Here is a 20,022-nt window from a genome sequence, read left to right as displayed (position 1 = left end):
GCACTGCAAAGTGGGTTTATAATTGAAAAATATTTAATATTTTATGCGAAGACTGCGCTTTACCAGCGAGACACACACCCAGGAAGTGGTGTGTCATATGACTGAAGAAAAATGGCCGCGGTGCAGTGGTAGGAAGCTTTTCCCATTAAAAATAAATAACTATCAGAAAAATATCTTTCTTAAACAGTGTTTGCATTAAGATAAATTTGATTTCACTGTACGGAGGCATTGGGTTATTTTTAGGTTAGCAAAACCGTTAGTGTCAATCATGTATTTGCAGCTTATGTGTCTTCTCGAGTAAAATCTTATTAATTTAACTGTATAGTTAATTGAATACTATAGATCTATAGCCTTCTCTGGTTTGTGTCAGCTTAGATTATCTAACTATTAGACCTACACTATGTGGAATATTGGGACTATTTTGTGACATTGCATGCAGCCATAATTTCCATTAGTGGCCTTATTTGTTTCACATGTTTCAAAGTATGTACTACATTATTAGTATGTCAGGGCTGCCAACTTTTCACCAACGCTTGGAGTGAGATTTGGGCGGGGCCCATTGAGTCCGTGGTTACTGTGGATCTACTCACTTTTTCATTGGCGTTACACAGCAATGAATAATACTTGCCTCCAAGTTCTACCAGATTTAAGCAGCAGTCTACAACTGAATTTTGCCTACTGTGAAAAGGTTCTGAAGTGTCCAGCAGAATAGTACTCATATAGTTGAGTGAGATAAATATATGTATATATATATATATATATATACACATGGAGATTTGTATTAAAATTGGCAGTATTTCCTGCATTTTGGTGCATTTTAACCGGTTGTCAAGCTCATTGACTGTAAGTCTCCACACAGGAGGTGCATGGTACCAGGGTGGCCAATGAGCATGCCCCCTCTTTTAATTTAACTCTTGAGGCTCTTGTGGCATTTGGTGAGTCTCACGGTGAATGCGTGACAGTTGGCATCCATTGTATAAAATTGTATAAAGTACAATCACTACAGGGAGGTGCATCATGCAACCTATACCTGGCTACATTTTGAAGCTGTTTCGGAAAATGGGTGTGCTTACAGGCGTTCCCGTTGGCGCAAGTATGAAACTGAGCTACAGAGATGTCGTCCAGAGGCACTACCTATAGAATTTGGAGATTACCATCCCCTGAAGCCTATATTGGTAATGAATATATCTGGTGTCACATCTATATTGATATCATGTACTATATGAGAAAGAACTAACAATGCACTTTTCCTCTTTAGGTGACAGATACAAAGACCCGCCGTGGAGTCCGCAAAGGCAGCACCTCCTCTTCATCCTCGTCCTCTTCTTCAGTCCCTCCTGACCCCCTCAGCTCTATGTTGGATGGGACAGACCCTCTATCAATGTTTGCCAGCGAGACTTCAACTGTACCTCGCAGTGGCTCAACAGGGGTACAGATTACCATATTACATATATACAAATGCATAATAATCAGGTTTAACATATACATCTGCTTTATAATGTATTTGTTTGTTTGTGTGTGCAGGACCTGGGGAAGAAGAAGAAAGAGGAGGAAGTGGTGGGGCACGACTTTGAGCCATGGTCGGCAAAGAGAGGAGAGATCTTAACCCGGTTTACCACCACTGAAAAACTGTCAATAGTAAGTCACCTGTTGTCACTATGAGGCAAAACTAAACAATATCCAGTATCAGATATTCCCAAATCATAACTCATGTGTTTTTTCTTCTTTTCTATGTAGAATCTTTGCATGGGCTCTGACAAAGGTGAGACATATGTTTATGGCAGCATACACACACAACAGCAACACATAATATGAATTAGATATGTGAATTCAGCAGTATAGAAGAGTAAGACTAAGAGTAAGTCAGGCATGCCCAAACTGTGGCCCAGGGACCAAATGCGGCCCTCAGACCAGTTTTTCTTGGCTCTCAAGCTTCCAGGTGAAAATCTACTTTAACAAGCCCATATCAAATATTTAATGTGTCCCAGTGAGGATGTAAACATGAATAAAGGTCTAGTGGTTCAGTCTAACTTAATAACATAATTACAATGCAGATTTGAGGTATTCACTGTTTTGGTGACCAGTCTATGGCCCTCAATCAGCCCTCAGCTTTGTCTGGTTTTTTTATATGTGGCCCTTAATGAGAAAAGTTCGGACACCCCTGGAATAAGTATATTATTTTAGTGTATGTTAGTTTCCACTGAAAAATAAAATTTCCTGCTACAGACCAACAATGTTGTTTTAAATATGTTTTTTATTATATTAATTTGGGTATTTATTAAAAAGTGTTCTGTTCCTAGCTCTTGCAAACACTTCTTCACATTGCAAATATTCAAATGGATGTTGCATAATTTAACGTTTGGTATAGATTTTTTAGCACACACAAGTAGCTTTTCCTAAAAAATTAAAATATTTATTTTTTAGGAAAAGCTACTAGTCCAGCATCCTCAGCTGTTTCAGAAAAAGTCCGCACTCGCCTTGAGGAGCTGGATGATCTTGAAGAGGTATTCCCTTTACTATTATCTCGCTATTAATCAAACTACAATACGGCGCATTCCTATGAAAATATTATCTATCTCTATCTATTTGTGCAGGGTTCCCAGAGAGAGCTGCTGAACCTCTCTCAGCAGGATTATGCCAACCGCATCGAGGAGTTGAACCAGTCCCTGAAGGAAGCTTGGGCCTCAGACCAGAAAGTCAAAGCTCTCAAAATAGTCATTCAGGTACATATAAGTCTGCAATGTTTAATGAACATTATCTACATTAAGACAATTCAGCAATTCAATTTTAGGAATTCATATGGAATACGGGGAATAGGGATTGTTTTTTGAGCCGATATCTGATATTTGTCCAATGTTATCGATATCAAAATTGCAAGGCCCACAAGTTTATGTTAAAGGCACTGTACCTTTAAATGATCCAAATTTATTCCTCACTTACCTTATGCATTCCAAGCATCCTTTTCATTCACCACCATAAGTTTTCAACTTTTCAACTTTCAGAGTGGAGGTTTGCCCTCACAGTTAAGATAACAACAACTAGCATGCTAACATGCACTTTCTGATTATAGGACAATAAAACGCTTTATAATTAGATGCAGTTAACACATAGCAGACTACACTATATCTGCACTGGTACAAGACCATTGTTTCTGAAATACATGAGAAACTGGATACAGGACCTTTAAGTTATAGTAAAGTTTACAAAAGTATACCAAAATGTATTTTTCTGGGATTTAAGATATGTTCTATTACTGCATATACAATATACAGTAAAAGACGCCAAATTTCTTCTGGTTGTTTTCTGATTATAAGGGCTACTTACAGGCCAAAACAAGAGCAAAACAACAGCAATCTCAACTCACTAGAGTTGTCCAAAAACAGACCAGTAACTGACGAACAGAACCTTCACATCAACTTGTCAGCATAGCAACCAAGTGTCACATGCAAGAGCAGTTACATTAACAACAACATATAAACAGTTACAAGAACAACCAAAGGTGTAAACTCTGAACTAAACACAAAATACTAGACCATTACATTAACATAACATGTAACATTTTTAGCCATATTGCTCTTCTATTTTCATTTCCACTCAATATTATTAGTCAGTTCAAAACAAAACTTCTTCATTGTGGACAACCTTGGACACAGAGACTGGGGCAGCTAAAAAAAGATATCTGTGCTGAATACGTTTTCAATATTGGACTGATACCACTGTCTGTGAAAATCTTCTGATATCACCAGTACTGATACTGTAATTGATATATTGTTGATTCCTTATCATTTTTCCTTCTTTCAGTGTGCCAAGCTTCTGTCAGACACATCAGTGATCCAGTTCTACCCAAGCAAGTTTGTTCTAATTACCGATATCATGGACACATTTGGTGAGTCAACATGTCTCACATTCTCACATAGTTTTCACATTTATTTTCTAATTTCATATTTGGTATGTTTTAGGTCGACTGGTGTATGACAGAATCTGGACTATGTGTTCAGAGCCACAGCCCTTATCAGGTTCGTAAGCTGCAGTATGTGTGTTTTTTTGTTTTTGCATACTAATGCATTGTTGCTCTCAGATGCATTTACGTGTGAAGATGTTAATGACACTGCCAAAGAAACGTGCTTAAACTGGTTCTTCAAAATTGCCTCCATCAGAGAACTCCTGCCCAGACTGTATCCTTCACCACAAGTTTGACTTTGAGTTTGTAGATAACATAATTATATTTAAGATTTTACAAAAAATCTTACAAAATGTTTATTAGTTGTTGTTTTGTTTTTTATTCTTTTTTCTTTTGGTTTATAATTTTACTTCCTGGTTGGACATGGGCTGCAGATGTGCGCAGCAACGATATTGTTAACAAAGGCCAAAACTGGTCTAAATTACTATATATAATAATTATGATTAGGCTAATAGATAGAAAATAGATGTTAACTCCCTTATTTTGTTAACTGACAGTTTAAACTTCCAGACAAATGTCTTTCTTATGTGTAAATTTTCCTTGAGTGGAATCTTTGGTGTTCTGTTTAAAAACACACAGCTACTTCCTGTACTTCCACTCATCTTCTTTTCCATGAACAATAAAAAACTATGATAAATATTTACCACAGGTGGTATATATACCAAACTAAGTAATAATTAGAAAAACATGAAAACCTGTCATATGCACTAACTTTAAATATAACACTTTCTGAAAAACTTCCTTAATGTTTATGCACAGATATGTGGAGGCTTCTATCCTCAAGTGCAATCATTTTTTGAACAAAACGTATGTTGTTACTATGGCAGTAGAGTCAAGCCAACTTTGTAAGTACTGTAACATTTTTAATCAAATGTTTGTATTATATTTTACAGAGGCATCTCTACAACTTTACCAAGACTGACAGCTATGGTTAGAGGCATTGGAGACCCTTTAGTGGCTGCATATGCGAGAGCCTATCTTTGCCGGGTAATGTAAACAAACAAATTATTATAAGTTGTCTCTGTGAATGGTTAAGAAATTGTGATTATTGTCTTCTTGATTTTGATGTATAAATTTCAAACAAATATAAAAAACATCTGTCTAATACTTTGGTATAAAATATTTCAATCCACACACTCTCTCACCCTTCATCGGTGTGATATCCGTTTGGAGTTTGCCGATTAATCAACCAGAACCAAAACCACAGTAACAGATGCCTTTGGACTATTCATATATAGGCTGTAAATAAATCTAAATTTAATAAACTAAATGCAAGTCATTCTAATTCAGGTATTCCAAAATGTAAGCTTTATATTTATTTCTTTTTGTACCTGATGTGTTCCCAGGTGGGCATGGAGGTGGCCCCTCAGCTGAAGGACACTCTGAACACAAACTTTTTTGACCTGCTGAGAACTTTCCGTCAGCTCAGTGGAGAGAGTGTGCAGAACCAGCTGGTCGTTCAGAGAGTGGAGATGCCCGAGTACCTCACCCTGTACTCCCCTGCTATTAACTGGATCCTTCAGTGCATCGCATACAGGGCTCCAGAGGCATGTATCTTATATCACTGTTCATGTTATTGTATTCATGATACAAAAACTATATTGTAATAACTTGAAGGCCTTCCATCCAATTGAGTTGTGAGATTTAGACTGACTTAGTTCAAATTTAATCTTTATAGGCCCTATATGATGCAAAATTGACTCCTATAAGCTTTTAGCCTTGTTATAATGTTGTTACCTCACCAAAAACATACCTGGAATTGTGTTTTGTTTCATTCACACGTGTTTGAATAATCCTGGTTTATTAATCTGTCTACATCTCCAAAACTAAACATGCTCTGTGCCACTTTGTGATCTCGTGTAGTTTTGAAGTTAACAGCTTTTGTTTGGTAGAGTTTGGCAGTTTTAGGGGAAATTACCCAAATGATCATAGTGAAGGTGTATGACATTTAAAAACACAGTGGAGCACTTCCTGTATTACCGTATGGCATCAAAAGGTGGAGTGCTCAGCCTAAATATGCAGGGTTTGTGTGTTAAACATGTGTGAATGAAAGAAAACAACAACAACTCCGGGTTTTTGATGAGAAACAACATTAAAACATAGATAAAAAATAGTGCAATATGGCCCTTTACTATTACATACTACACTACTACATTTTCTTATTTACTGCACCACATTATATGATAACACTTTAAATTTATAATCACACTTTTAATTGCCTTAATGATGCATGAACAAACCACAACCACATTATATGATAACACTTTAAATTTATAATCACACTTTTAATTGCCTTAATGATGCATGAACAAAGACTTAATTCATAATGAATTTGTTAATACCTTAAATTCCAACCCCTCAATGAATAGTTACTACACCTGAATCATTCTTGATAAAGTATTTATTCATTATGAATTAAGTCTTTGTTAATACTTTATTAAGACTAAATAAGGTGTAATTATTACGAAGTGGTACCTGTTATACAAATTGATGATAGGTTACTATTACTATTTACATCACGTTAAACATCATTTAGATGCCTCTTCATTGTTTTGTTTTTTTTTAGCCACTACTGACAGAGATGATGGAGAGGTGCAAAACAATGGGGAATAAGTAAGTGCATTCACTTGCTATAAATAAATCCATCCAACCATTTTCTTCTGCTTTATGTGGGGCCAGGTTGCAGAGGCAGCAGTTTCAGTAGGGAGCCCCAGACTTCCCTCTCCACACACACCTCCTCCAGCTCTTCTGGGAGGATCCCAAAGCATTCCCAGGCCAGCCAAAAGACATAGTCCCTTCAGCGTGTCTTGGGTCTTCCCTATGGCCTCCTCCCAGCAGGATGTTCCCTGAACACCTCTCCAGGGAGGCATCCAGAAGGCAGAATAGATGCCCGAGCCACCTTAGCTGGCTCCTCTCATCGCGAACATAGCTCCTTCTCCGGTCTTACAGGGACAAGGCAGCCCTTAACAAAGGACCTTGGACCCCGTACTCACGCAGCACCTCCCACAGAACACCACAAGGGACACGGTTGAATGCCTTCTCCAGATCCTCAAAGCACATGTGGACTGGTTGGGCAAACTCCCATGAGCCCTTGAGCAACTGATGGAGAGTATAGAGCTGGTCCGATGTTCTGCACCACTTCTCCTCCTGAATCCGAGGTTTGATTATCAGTAGGCTTCTCCTCTCCAGTACCCTGGAATAGACCTTACCGGGAAGGCTGTGGAGTGTGATGCCCCTGTAGTTGGAATGCACCCACCAGTCCCCCTTCTTATAAAGAGGGACCACGCGATGTTGCAGAAACGTGTCAGCTAAGACAGCCCCACAACATCCAGAGATTTAAGATACTCAGAACAGATCTCATCCACCCCCAGAGCCTTGCCACTGAGGAGCTTGCCAACCACCTCACTGACTTCAACCAGAGTGATGGATGAGTCCGCATCCAAGTTCTCAGTCTCTGCTTCCTCCAGGGAAGATGTGACCGTGGGATTGAGGAGATCCTTAGTATTCTTTTCACCGTCTGACAACATCCCTATTGGAGGTCAGCAGCTTTCTGCCCGCACTGTAAACAGTGCGGGTGAAGCACTGCTTCCTCCTCCTGAGGTGATGATTTGCCTGAATTTCTTTGAGGCCGACCGATAGGCCTCCTCCCAGCCTCGAGTCCATGTCTCTGTGATTGCACGGGCCGTGGCACTCTTGGCCTGACGGTACCTGTCAGCTGCCTCAGGAGTCCTACAAGCCAACAGGGCCTGACTCCTCTGGCGTCCACTACCGGGTTTGGGGGTTGCCACCACAACAGGCATCAGAGATGTTGCGACCACAGCTACATGCAGCTGCATCGACAATGGAGGTGGAGAACATGGCCCAATCGGACTTCATGTCCCCAATCTCCCCAGGGATGTGGGAGAGGCTCTCTGAGAGGTGAGAGTTGAAGACCCTGCTGACAGAGGGCTCCACCCAGCAAACCCTCACAATACTCTCGGGTCTGCCAAGTCTGTCCGGCTTCCCCCTCTGCCAGCGGATCCAACTAACAACCAGGTGGTGGTAGGTTGACAGCTCTGCCCCTCTCTTCACCTGAATGTCCAAGACACGCAGCTGGAGGTCAGGTGACACAACAGCAAAGTTGATCATGGACCTCCGACCTGGGTGTCCTGATGGGCACCCTTGTGCGCGAACATGGTGTTCATTATGGACAAACTGTGGCTAGGACAGAAGTTCAATAACAAAGCACCACTCGGGTTCAGATCAGGGAGGCCGTTCTTCCCGATCACACCCCTCCAGGTATCACTGGCATTGCCCACGTGGGCGTTGAAGTCTCCTAGTAGATCAAAGGAATCCCCAGTTGGTGCACTGTCTAGTACCCCTCCTAGGGACTCCAAGAAGACCGTGTACTCTGCACTGCTGTTCAGCCCGTAGGCCGACACAACAGTAAGCGACCTGTCCCCAACTCAAAGGCGCAGGAACATCACCCTCTCATTCACAGGAGTGAACTCCAACTATATCGAGCTGGTACCTCTCAACCTTCTGCACGAGCTTAGGCTCTTTCTCCCTCAGTGAGGTCACCTTCCATGTTGCTACATCCAGATGCTGGCCCCGGCTGCGCCATACTGGGCAATGTCACGGTCCTTGTTTTGTAAATCGATAAATCAGTGACTCAATAAAAAAGATAAAACAGTCTTTGCATTCTTGATCCACTTGGTATCATTTATTATCATTTCTCATCTCTTCACATAATCTCTTCTTACATATTTTGTTTTTCTCATAGCGCTCTGTTGCTGAATTCCGTCATGAGAGCCTTTAGACCAGAATTTGTCGCTGCCCGAGCCACTGACTTTATCGGAATGATCAAAGAATGTGATGAGGCTGGCTTCCCCAAGGTCCAAAGAAGATAACAAAACATTTATCTCAAAATGAAATCTGTTATTTGTATCACTAATTTTATGTAATTTGTAGCATCTGTTATTTGGTTCACTGGGGCGCAGCTTGGCGAGTGCTGACCCCCCTGAACCTGAGAGACTGACCATTCTTAACGAAGCTTGGAAAGTCATTACGAAAGTCCGCAGCCCGAGGGTAATGCATGATTTGAGCTAACAGTTTGTAGATGCTTATATCTAGGCAATAATAATCTTCAAATGCTAAGTGTGTTTAATTTAACTGCAGGATTACATCATCTGTGCTGAGATCTGGGTGGAGTTTACTTGTCGACATTTCACAGTGAGTTCTAGATCTAGATTAGCTAATCATTTTGAGGGTTAGGAAAAGAGTATATCATGGATCTGGCTGTACAATTTTGAGAAAAAAATTATAATTATAATAATAATAATAATTAAACAATTTATGGGTTAAAATCAGGATTCAGTTCACAGTGCACATTTTAAACCCATCCAGGAGCATTAACATTTTTTCCCATTAATCAAAATTGCAATTAGTTAGGTAACTGAATGTTATTCTGCAAACAACAAACAACAAAATATCTTTTTAAACTGTGGTGTGATTAATTGTCTGTTCAAATGCACATGTCTTTGTAATGTTGTGTAAAAGTGCATGGTTTTGACTGGCCAGGTGGCTGGAAAATACTATAAACGAATTTACGGTTAAAAAATAAGTTCAGTGGCATTGTCAAAAAGCTATAAAATTGTTTTAGAAATCTATCAAGAAATGGCTTCGAAATTTAAAGCTATTGTCATTTCAATAATTGGACCTTTTTTTTCCTTTTCCTAGAGGTCCTATATTACACAAAATTGACTCTTGTGAGCTTTAAGCCATGTTAGAATGTCCTCAAAAACATACTCAGAGATGTGTTTTGTTTTATTGACACGTGTTTGAGTAATTCTGTATTATTAGTCTGTTGACCTCTCCAAAGCTCAAAATGCTCTGTTCCACTTTGTGATGTCATGAAGCAGTAGTTTTCAAGTTAACAGCAGTAGTTTTCAAGATCAGGAAATATTGTAATATGTAATAATACAACATGCACTTTAGATTTTCAGCCATTTATAACTAATACAGTGTTTTTTTTCTCTGTCTTAGAAACGGGAGGTGAATACAGTTTTAGCAGACATGATCAAACACATGACTCCTGATCGAGCATTTGAAGACGCCTACCCCCAGCTGCAGTCTGTTATCGGGAAAATCCTCACCTACTTCCATGACTTCTCCATTCTTTTCTCTATGGTAAGGAAAATCATATATAAAAATACAAGGACAACAAAGGTATTTAACATGTCATCTCTCATGTGTTGCAGGAACGTTTCCTACCATTTCTAGACATGTTTCAGAAGGACAGTGTGAGGGTGGAGGTTTGCCGGTCCATCATGGAGGTTTTTATTAGGTATGTTCATAATAATATTAATTTTTAAAATCACAACATTTATTGTCTCATGCTTTGTCACTCAGACACCAACTGGAGCCCACGAGAGACCCAGTCATTCTCAATGCCATGCTACACATCTGCAAGACCATGCATGACTCTGTCAAGTAAGCTCATATTTTCAAAATTCTATAATTAATAATACCCAAAGTTAAGTTAGCATTACCATATTGTGCTTGTTGCTTGTTCTTCTTTTTTTCTCAGTGATACATGGTTAAATTGTATTTTGATTTTGTTGTAAGTAATATACATAATGATGTTTGAACAGTTCTGACTACCGGTACATTCCCCTTAGACTTTTTGTAAAATTGTGGTAACTGATATTCATGATGTGATTATTTTTGCCTGAAAAACATATTGAAAAGCTTATATTTGGGCAAAATATCTTTCAACATATGCAGTTTATAAGTTTCAGAAATACATTGTAAATTAAATAATGTGTCTTACGCTCATTAGTTAACACATTGCTGACCATATTTTTAACATGCATTTTTTTTTTACAGAAAGTCTATGGGGAAAAACTTTACTTACTCACATAATCTTGTAGTAACTGTTGAGCTCTATTGTAGACAATCTAATACCCATGACAGTTCAAAGTGACCTATTTATGTATTTTAAAGAAACTGCCGTAATATGGGCCATATTCCACAAATTTCTGATCTATGCTATAATGTTTCCTCATCAAAAACACAGAGTTGTGTTTTGTTTCATTCATACAAACCCTGCATATTTTGGAGTTCTTTTCCCAAACAGAAAACACTCCACCTTGTGATGCCATGTGGCAATACAGGAAGTGCTCCACTGTGCTTTAAACTCCATACACCTTCACTAGAATCATTTGGATAATTTCAGCCCTAGAATGGTCCATCTATTGAACTAAAGGTAGCTATTAATTTGAAAACTACTGCTTTATCACAAAGTGAAACAGAGTATTTTGAGTTTTGGAGATGTAGACAGCCTAATGAGCCTGGATTACTCAAATGTGTGAATGAAACAAAACACTCCAGGTATGTTTTTGAGGAGGTAACAACATTCTAACAAGACTTAAAGCTAAAAAGAGTCAATTTGGTGTAATATAGGACCTTGTTTTAGCTTTATTTCTCTTTTTTGCAGTGCGCTGACACTTGAGGATGAAAAAAGGTCTCTTTCTCTTCTGATCATTGGCTTCATTCGTATGGTAAAACTCTGCAGCATCTTCAAACTTTAACTCTCATCAGAATCATCAAAGTTAATCATTTTATTTATCTACCATGATCTACAGGTGTCATTTGGTCGTGATTTCGAGCAACAGCTGAACTTCTGCGTTGAATCCAGATCTACATTTTGTAACTTGGAGCCCGTTCTGGTGCAGCTCATTCATGTCAGTACCATTGATTCCATTATATCTTTACCATTCCCGCTAAAATACCCAACTATTTTCTAATAGGCCCCATTCACATATAGATCCCTGAAAATTGGTGGGTATAAAATGCCAGAATACTCAACCATGACCTCCATTCCCACATGCACCAGTCCCAGAACATTGCCAGATCTGCTGTATTCAGACATAACCTGGCGTTTAGCTCTCTGCACTTTCTCACAGAGTGGTCCTGTTCCTGATTTTCTACTGTCTTAAAAACATGAAAAACAGTTCATTTTATACAGTTTGTAGTGATCCAAAGTTATTGCTCTCTTAATTTATCCAGTATGAGCACCCTTAGTATTCACCCTTTATTCAATAAGTTTATGAGTGCTTTTCACCACTTTCTTGACAGAGTTTTGCTGTCATGGTAAAGTTAACAACAACTACCATCCTAACGCGAAAACTTCCAGATTATTGAAAAACAAAACATTTTATAATTAGATGTAGACAGTACTCAGGGGCTGCTTAAAATAAAAAATGGGAAAAATGGGAAAAAGGGTACAGCTTTTAAATTTTCCCTTTTAACCATTGTTGTTTATTTTAGACGGTGAACCAGCTGGCCATGGAGACTAGGAGAGTGATGAGGGGCAATCACTCCAGAAAAACAGCAGCTTTTGTCCGAGTGAGCACAAAGATTCTATTTTGGTGAAGACATTTTAGTTTGACTGTGACTCATTCAGAGCTTGTGACTTCTGTCTCTGCTCTTCTTCCAGGCATGTGCCGCGTACAGCTTCATCACTATCCCGTCTCTAAGCAGCATCTTCAGTCGTCTAAGTCTCTACCTGCTCTCCGGGCAAGTCGCATTGGCCAATCAGTGTCTGTCCCAAGGTACATACGTGGACAATATATAGTAACTCTGGTAGCCTTGTATAATGTTTATTACAATATTGTGACAAGGTTTAACAAGGCTGTATTAAAGATGCACTATTTAACTTTTCTAATAGAGGGTCCACCACCTGTTGCTCTCCATAGTGATGTTATTGCTTTATGGTATTAAACCGATCTATATTGTGGTTATACGATTGCATGTGGTCTTATAGTTAAAAAAAAAAAAAAATTGCATTTTCACTCTAAGTTGGCTTGTATACATAACTTATTGCTCCATATAGAAATATAAGTTTGATACCATACTGTGGAACATAGGGACAAGTTGGCAGATACTCCCCCAGAAAAGTTACTTAGTGCACCTTTAAATGAATAACATTATAGGTCTACAGCAAATAAAATTTTGTGAAATCTAAGTAGGAATTTCATAAAATATCCATAATCGTAATTCATTCAATCATTAACAATACTATAACAACTAACTAAGTATCACAATATATTAGGAAATAATAAAATAAGAGTTAAATAACAGTAATTTATGTTGACTGCATTTAATTGGAGCAAAGGATTATGGTCTATGTAGTTTTGATATTCATGAGTTTCAGCATCCTATGTATATGGTGAAATTTGGAGTATTTTCCCCATTCAAATTATAGATTATTTAGTTAGACTGGTAATTACTATGGCAACCGTCATTATTATTTATTACTCTTAAACCCAAGGTGCATTATATCCATGTTGTGAAACTTTTGACATTTGCTTATACTGTATTTCTTACCAGTTATACAATCCTCAACATTATTTACTTATTTTTCCTTCATGTTTTAAGCTGATGCATTCCTCAAGGCAGCAGTCAGTGTACTCCCGGAGGTCCCTCGTTCCATAAGCGTTGAGGGCAAACTCCGGTCTTCTGAAAGTTTCCTGCTGGATTTTATCAACAACTTCCTGTCCACTTTGCTGGTTGTCCCGGTAACACAGGCTTTCCCTCGACAGTTATTCCAAGATGAAGTACATTATACCAGAATGCATTATAAAATGTGTAATTCTTAGGACCACCCGGAGCATGGGGTTCTGTACTTGGTCCGTGGCCTCCTCAACATGGTCCAGGACTACACGTGGGAGGACAACAGTGATGCTAAAGTGCGCGTCTACATCAGCGCGCTCCCATTATTGGCTGCTATGAGCCAGGAAACCTATCTCTACTCTATTCCAAAAAGTAAGCACTAACCATAGCTATTGATGATTTTCAGCTTCCTGTTTTTAGGCAACATTTTGAGGACTTTTAACCACTCAGAAGATATAATATTTTGTTTCCCATCCATCCATTTTCTTCCACTTAGCTCCTCACCTTTTCCCTAAGGGAGCGCCCAGCCGCCATTTAGAGGAAACCCATTTCGTCAGCTTGTATCCGTGATCTTGTCCTTTCGGTTTTTACCCGAAGCTCATGACCATAGATGAGGGCAGGATCGTAGATTGACTGGTAAATCCAGAGCTTTGCCTTTCGGCTCTACCCCTTCTTTACCATAACAGTCCGACAGGCTGACCGATACAGCAACCGCATCAATGCGGACAGTGCATCAATCCACCTGTCAATCTTACACTCCATCCTTCCCTCACTCTAGAAAAAGACCCCAAGATACTTGAACTACTCTGCTTGAGGCAAGGACTCACCACCCACCCGGAGAGGGCAAGCCACTTTTTTCCGGTTGAAAACCATGGCCTCAGATTTGGAGGAGCTGATTCTCATCCCAGCTGCTTTGCAAACCGCCCCAGCGCCTGCTGCAGGTCCTGGCTTGATGAAGCCATCAGGACAACATCATCTGCAAACAGCAGAGATGAGATTCTGTGGTTCCCGAACCAGACCCCCTCTAGCCCCTGGCTGCTCCTAGAAAACTCTGTCACCGGTTCTGTTCATTATATTTATGGACAAAGGGCAGACCTGGTGGAGGAGTGTGATTCCCCTGTTATTGGAAGACACCCTCCGGACCCCCTTCTAGGAACCACCACCCCGGTCTGCTAGTCCTGCAGTACTGTCCCCAACCGCCATGCGATGTTGCAGAGACATGTCAGCCAAGACAGCCCTACAACATCCAGAGACTTAAGGTACTTGGGATGGATCTCGTCCACCCCAGGAGTCTTGCCACCGAGGAGCTTGCCAACCACCTCACCACCAAGTGGTGATTGATTGACAGCTCTGTCCTTCTCTTCACCCGAGTGTCCAAGACACACGGTCAGACGTCAGATGACACGACAAAAAAGATAAACATCGACCTCTGACCTAGGGTGTCCTGGTGCCACATGCACTGATGGACACCCTTGTGCTCGAACATGGTGTTCATTATGGACAAACTGACGAGCACAGAAGTCCAATAACAGAACACCACTCGGGTTCAGATCAGAGAGGCCGTTTTTCCCGATCACGCCCCTCCAGGTCCCACTGTTGTTGCCCACGTGAGCGTTGTCTCTCAAGGAGTTGGGTTCCAGAGCCTCTATGCGCGGGGGTCAGGCCGACTATATCTAGCTGGTAACGCTCAACCTCCCGCACAAGCCCAGACTCATTCCCTCGCAGCAAGGTGACATTCCATGTCCCCATAGCTCTTCATGTCCGGAGATCGAGGCCCCCACACTGCACTCTTTTTGCACTGGAACAGTACATTTTCTACAGTTATAATGGGCTGTGCTGAAATTATGACCTATTAATTTTTTACAATTATCTGGAATTGGAATTTGGACTGATTTGCATTCCACTAACGGTATAAAATGATTTATGATATAACATGCACTAAACCCCTTTTTATGTTACTGCCACAGTGGACTCTAATGAAACACTATACGGTGGGGACCCGAAGTTTCTCTCAGAGATCAACAAACTGTGTGAGACTCTAATTGGACAAGTCCTAGACCATTTAAAGGCACTTGGTCGAGAAGAGGTACCAGCAAAAATTCAAACATTATACAGTGCATTTAAAACACAAAATATGGAATACACTTTTCTTTCTTCAGCAGACTGCTCGACGCCAGGGAGCTCTGGCCTTTTCCCTGTTCGGAGTCCTGGTTGCCCACGGTGACCTCCGAAATAACAAGCTCAGTCAGCTTGCTGTGAACCTATGGAACCTTAGCCACAAACATGGATACTGCGACACCCGCTTCTCTGTAAGATTCTCTGTAAAATTACACATGTGGACAAAATTATTGGTACCCTTCGGTTAATGAAAGATAAACTCACAATGGTCACAGAAATAACTTGAATCTGACAAAAGTAATAATAAATAAAAAATTCTATGAAATTTAACCAATGAAAGTCATACATTGCTTTTTAACTATGCTTCAGCAGAATTATTTAAAAAAATAAACTCATGAAACGCCTGCACAAAAAGGATGGTACCCCTAGAAAACACTGAAAATAATGTGACCAAAGGAACATGTTAATCCAAGGTGTGTCCACTAATTAGCATCACTGGTGTCTCCAACCTTGTAATCAATCAGTGCACCTATATATAGGGCTACAAGTCGTCACTGTGCTGTTTGGTGACATGGTGTGTACCACACTCAATGTGGACCAGAGGCAGCAAACGAAAGAGTTGTCTCAGGAGATTAGAAAGAAAATTATAAACAAGCATGTTAAAGGTAAAGGCTATAAGACCATCTCCAAGCAGCTTGATGTTCTTGTGACAACAGTTGCACTTATTATAGAGAAATTTAAGATCCATGGGACTGTAGCCAACCTCCCTGGACGTGGCCGCAGGAGGAAAATTGATGACAAATCAAAGAGACGGATAATACGAATGCTAACAAAAGAGCCCAGAAAAACGTCTAAAGAGATTGAAGGTGAATTTCAAGCTCAAGGAACATCAGTGTCAGATCTCACCATCCATTGTTGTTTGAGCCAAAGTGAACTTAATGGGAGACGACCAAGGGGGGCACCATTGTTGAAGACGAATCATAAAAAAGCCAGATTGGAAACTACATGTTGACAAGCAACGAACATTATGGGAGAATGTCCTATGGACAGATGAGACAAAAATGGAACTTTTTGCCAAGGCACATCAGCTCTATGTTCACAGATGGAAAAAAGAAGCATATCAAGAAAAGAACACTGTCCCTGCTGTGAAACATGGAGGAGGCCCTGTTATGTTCTGGGGCTGCTTTGCTGCATCTGGCACAGGGTGTCTTGAATCTGTGCAGGGTACAATGAAATCTCAAGACTATCAAGGGATACTAGAGAGAAATGTGCTGGCCAATGTCAGAAAGCTTGGTCTCAGTTGCAGGTCATGGGTCTTGCAACAGGACCCATGACCCAAAACACACAGCTGAAAACACCCAAGAATGGCTAAGAGGAGAATATTGGACTATTCTAAAGTGGCCTTCTATGAGCCCTGACCTAAATCCTATTGAGCATCTTTGGAAGGAGCTGAAACATGCCGTCTGGAAAAGGCACAACTCAAACCTGAGACGACTGGAGCAGTTTGCTCATGAGGAGTGGGCCAAAATACCTGTTGAGAGGTACAGAAGTCTCATTGACAGTTACAGAAATCATTTGATTATAGTGATTGCCTCAAAAGGTTGTGCAACAAAATAATAAGTTAAGGGTACCATAATTTTTGTCCAGGCCTGTTTCATCAGTTTATTTGTTTAAATAAGTCTGTTGAAGCATGGTTGAAAAGCAATGTCTGACTTTCATTGGTTAAATTTCATACAATTTTTATTTATTATTACTTTTGTCAGATTTAAGTTATTTCCGTGACCATCGGGAGTTTTTCTTTCATTAACCGAAGGGTACCAAAATTTTTGTCCATGTTTTATTTATATATATATATATATATATATATATATATAAGTTCAATATACATTTTCAATACTTCTGTGTCACTTGTGACTCTTTAATGTTGCCCTATGTAACTTTTTTCTGGTGGGGACAGATGATATTGCTTTGTCCAAAATGCTCCATAGTATGGCATTAACCTATTCCATCTTGCATTTATTATATTATAGGTGTTTTTATAGATAAAAAATACACAGAAAAAGAAGCACGCTTACTGTCAGTGGCTTTGCCGCTCCCCTGATCTGACATTGACTTGACCTGTACCACCTGCTTCTCTCCATGCGTATCGATGCATTTGTTGCTATACTGTGAAACATTCCTCACATCTCCATGGAGGCAAGCAGGGGGCAGACCTTGCACCAGAAAAGTTTCCCAGTGTACCTTTTAATGTGCAATTGAAAAATGGATTGTCTTTGCAATTACCTCATTCCTAAAACATAGTTGACTGTCTTTTGTGTACTCTCTCCTATTAGTAGTAACACCCATTTCTCCCTTCAGGTTCGTACTTTGGATCACATGAAGCAGCAGGCGCAGCAGCTGGATATGTCCCACCTGTCTGACACAGTCCAGAGGCTTGCACTGCAATCTCGCACTTAGACACTCAAGTTCTCAATGTAAATATCAGTTTAAATGCCTTAAATGTATTATGTAGGTTGTATTTAACCTTGTATATTTTAGTGGGAAGTTGTTCTTTTTTTTTAAATCAGCTTGGTCAGTCAGCCATTTGATTTCTTTAATAGAAAATCTAGGAATGTTGGCTGATACATGCCCAAGTGTACTGAGATTGGCTCATCAGATGAATGAAAGAAATGATATTACAAATGAATTACATACTGCATACTTAAGAAAGGTGCTGCCCATGTATGTTCCAATAATCCTAAATATTTTGTCATTTCAATTCCATCACTGATGGAAAATGTTTTGAATATGTAGTTTGTATCACATTTTGTGTCACTGTTAAACTAATTGGTTAGTTAGATCTGTCCCTGTGCTCTTGCAGTTTTAAAATGATCCACAGTCACAGCTGAACCAGGGTTTCCAGTGCCTTAATCTGCATATAGAGGACACGTACAAGTTTCTAGGTATATAGAAAGGTCATGCCTCATGTGTAAGCTCAGAACCTCGAAAACTCAGAAGGCTGCACTAGCACTGATTAATGAGTGGCTGCAGATACTAGTGTTAGATAGTAGCAATTCAGATGAGTCCTTGAAGGTTTAAACCAACTTGATTCTGCTTTCTGATTGTATAATCTTGAGAATCAAAACACCAAATTAACAACTTGGCCATCAAGAATAAATCAGCATTCAAATTATCTTCAGTAAAAGCAATATTTTATTGGAACATCTTCCGCTTATCCGGGGCTGGGTCGCGGAGGGTAGGGCCTCCCAGACTTCTCTCCCCCCAGACACATCCTCCATTTCCTCCGGTGGGACCCCATGATGTTCTCAGGCCGGCCGAGAGATATAGTCCCTCCAGCATGTCCAGGCTCTTCCTCGGGGCCTCCTCCTGGTGGGACATGCCTGGAACACCTCCCTAGGGAGTTGTCCAAGAAGGTGTTGATTTGAACATGTTGACTCATCTGTGTCCTCAGATACAAGGTCATTTAAAATCAAAATCTTGTGTATGGTTCTTTTTAGGTATTTGATATTCAAGTAGTCTTCTACAAAAACAAAGATGATACATTCTCAAACTCTTCTCATTTATTTACTGAATTAGTGAAAGGCAAACAGTCCCCTTAACCTCAAACAAATTGACATTTCAGTAACAAGGGCTGTGATGTTTGGTCACACACCTACTTCACACATCCATAGGTGATGAGCACAACTTTATGCCTTTTCAGTCACATTTTTTTCATTCACGAATTAAAAAGAAAGATGTGAAATCTTTGGAAAACTGACAGACATCAATATAACGTTTCCCTTTAAATTGAGGATCATATTGTAATAGTGCTGTAGGTAAGTATATTTCAACACTGCTAGAGTTAAAATTACACTCTTCTAATTTTAGAACAAACGTTTTTGTAGATAGCAGGATAAGCCAAAATCTAAAAATTTCAATTAAAGAGGGAGTATTTTAGTTCTATGGGATATGCACTGCTAGCACACCTTTTATTGTTTTGAAAATACTATATTCACTGAAAATAATGTTTTATAAGTTTAATTTTACTTTTTGCTCCCTTTGCTCCCCACACAAACTCACTCCTCATTCACAGCGCTATTGCAACACATTCAGCGTGCATCCTGCTAATGAAACTACTGCACATCGCATCAGGTTTGTTGTGTACATCGGGATCTTGTATATTTATGGTGACTGTCCTGTGGGAGCATGGGTGACGTAGGCATGTAGGATGAGCATTGCAGACCGATGTCTTACAACTGTAAGGAGGGTTCAAATGGGAGAGAGATCGCAAAACTACTAAAACATGCATGGATGACATCCAAAACCTCTTCCGGCATATTGTTGAGGGGACAATGCCATAACATGGTAGAAAGCTAAAAAAAAAAATCAACAACTAATACCCCCTCTTTAAAATGTAAAATGTTGCAAATTTGTCCAACAGCCGTTGCTCAAGATTACTCGATTGTTACACACTTTTGAGCTATAGTAGTCACAAAGCAGACAGTTGAAAATTAAAATAAGTCTATGGA

General features: G+C 39.8%; 1 protein-coding gene across 2 annotated transcripts; it reads left to right on the top strand.

Annotated features, from left to right (window-relative positions):
- The first annotated feature begins 36 nt into the window (after positions 1-36).
- Positions 37-20,022, top strand: vps35l (VPS35 endosomal protein sorting factor like). Of its 2 annotated transcripts, none has more exons than XM_033984915.2 (29): positions 37-128; positions 1,076-1,175; positions 1,259-1,429; positions 1,525-1,638; positions 1,738-1,762; positions 2,425-2,504; positions 2,595-2,723; positions 3,802-3,886; positions 3,960-4,016; positions 4,079-4,175; positions 4,721-4,768; positions 4,855-4,948; positions 5,308-5,508; positions 6,528-6,574; positions 8,724-8,835; positions 8,912-9,028; positions 9,119-9,172; positions 9,986-10,129; positions 10,201-10,286; positions 10,352-10,432; positions 11,439-11,502; positions 11,587-11,685; positions 12,272-12,349; positions 12,441-12,555; positions 13,382-13,521; positions 13,603-13,768; positions 15,364-15,482; positions 15,559-15,705; positions 17,873-20,022. In XM_033984915.2, the coding sequence occupies exons 1-29, from the start codon at positions 112-114 to the stop codon at positions 17,969-17,971; spliced, it is 2,886 nt and encodes a 961-aa protein (XP_033840806.1). In that variant the 5' UTR covers positions 37-111; the 3' UTR covers positions 17,972-20,022. The 2 variants fall into 2 exon arrangements, with proteins under 2 accessions (XP_033840806.1, XP_033840805.1); XM_033984914.2 differs by having other exon boundaries at positions 15,556-15,705.

The sequence above is a fragment of the Periophthalmus magnuspinnatus genome, chromosome 19 (genome assembly GCF_009829125.3).
Source record: "Periophthalmus magnuspinnatus isolate fPerMag1 chromosome 19, fPerMag1.2.pri, whole genome shotgun sequence".
Taxonomy (NCBI): Eukaryota; Metazoa; Chordata; class Actinopteri; order Gobiiformes; family Gobiidae; genus Periophthalmus; species Periophthalmus magnuspinnatus.
Note: the sequence above shows the minus strand (reverse complement) of the source record. Positions and strands in the feature narration are given on the sequence as shown.

Coding starts and splice junctions, on each gene's coding strand:
- vps35l (XM_033984914.2), top strand. Junction 10,130..10,200: donor TCTCCATTCTTTTCTCTATG/GTAAGGAAAATC, acceptor CATGTGTTGCAG/GAACGTTTCCTACCATTTCT. Junction 11,686..12,271: donor TTCTGGTGCAGCTCATTCAT/GTCAGTACCATT, acceptor TGTTTATTTTAG/ACGGTGAACCAGCTGGCCAT.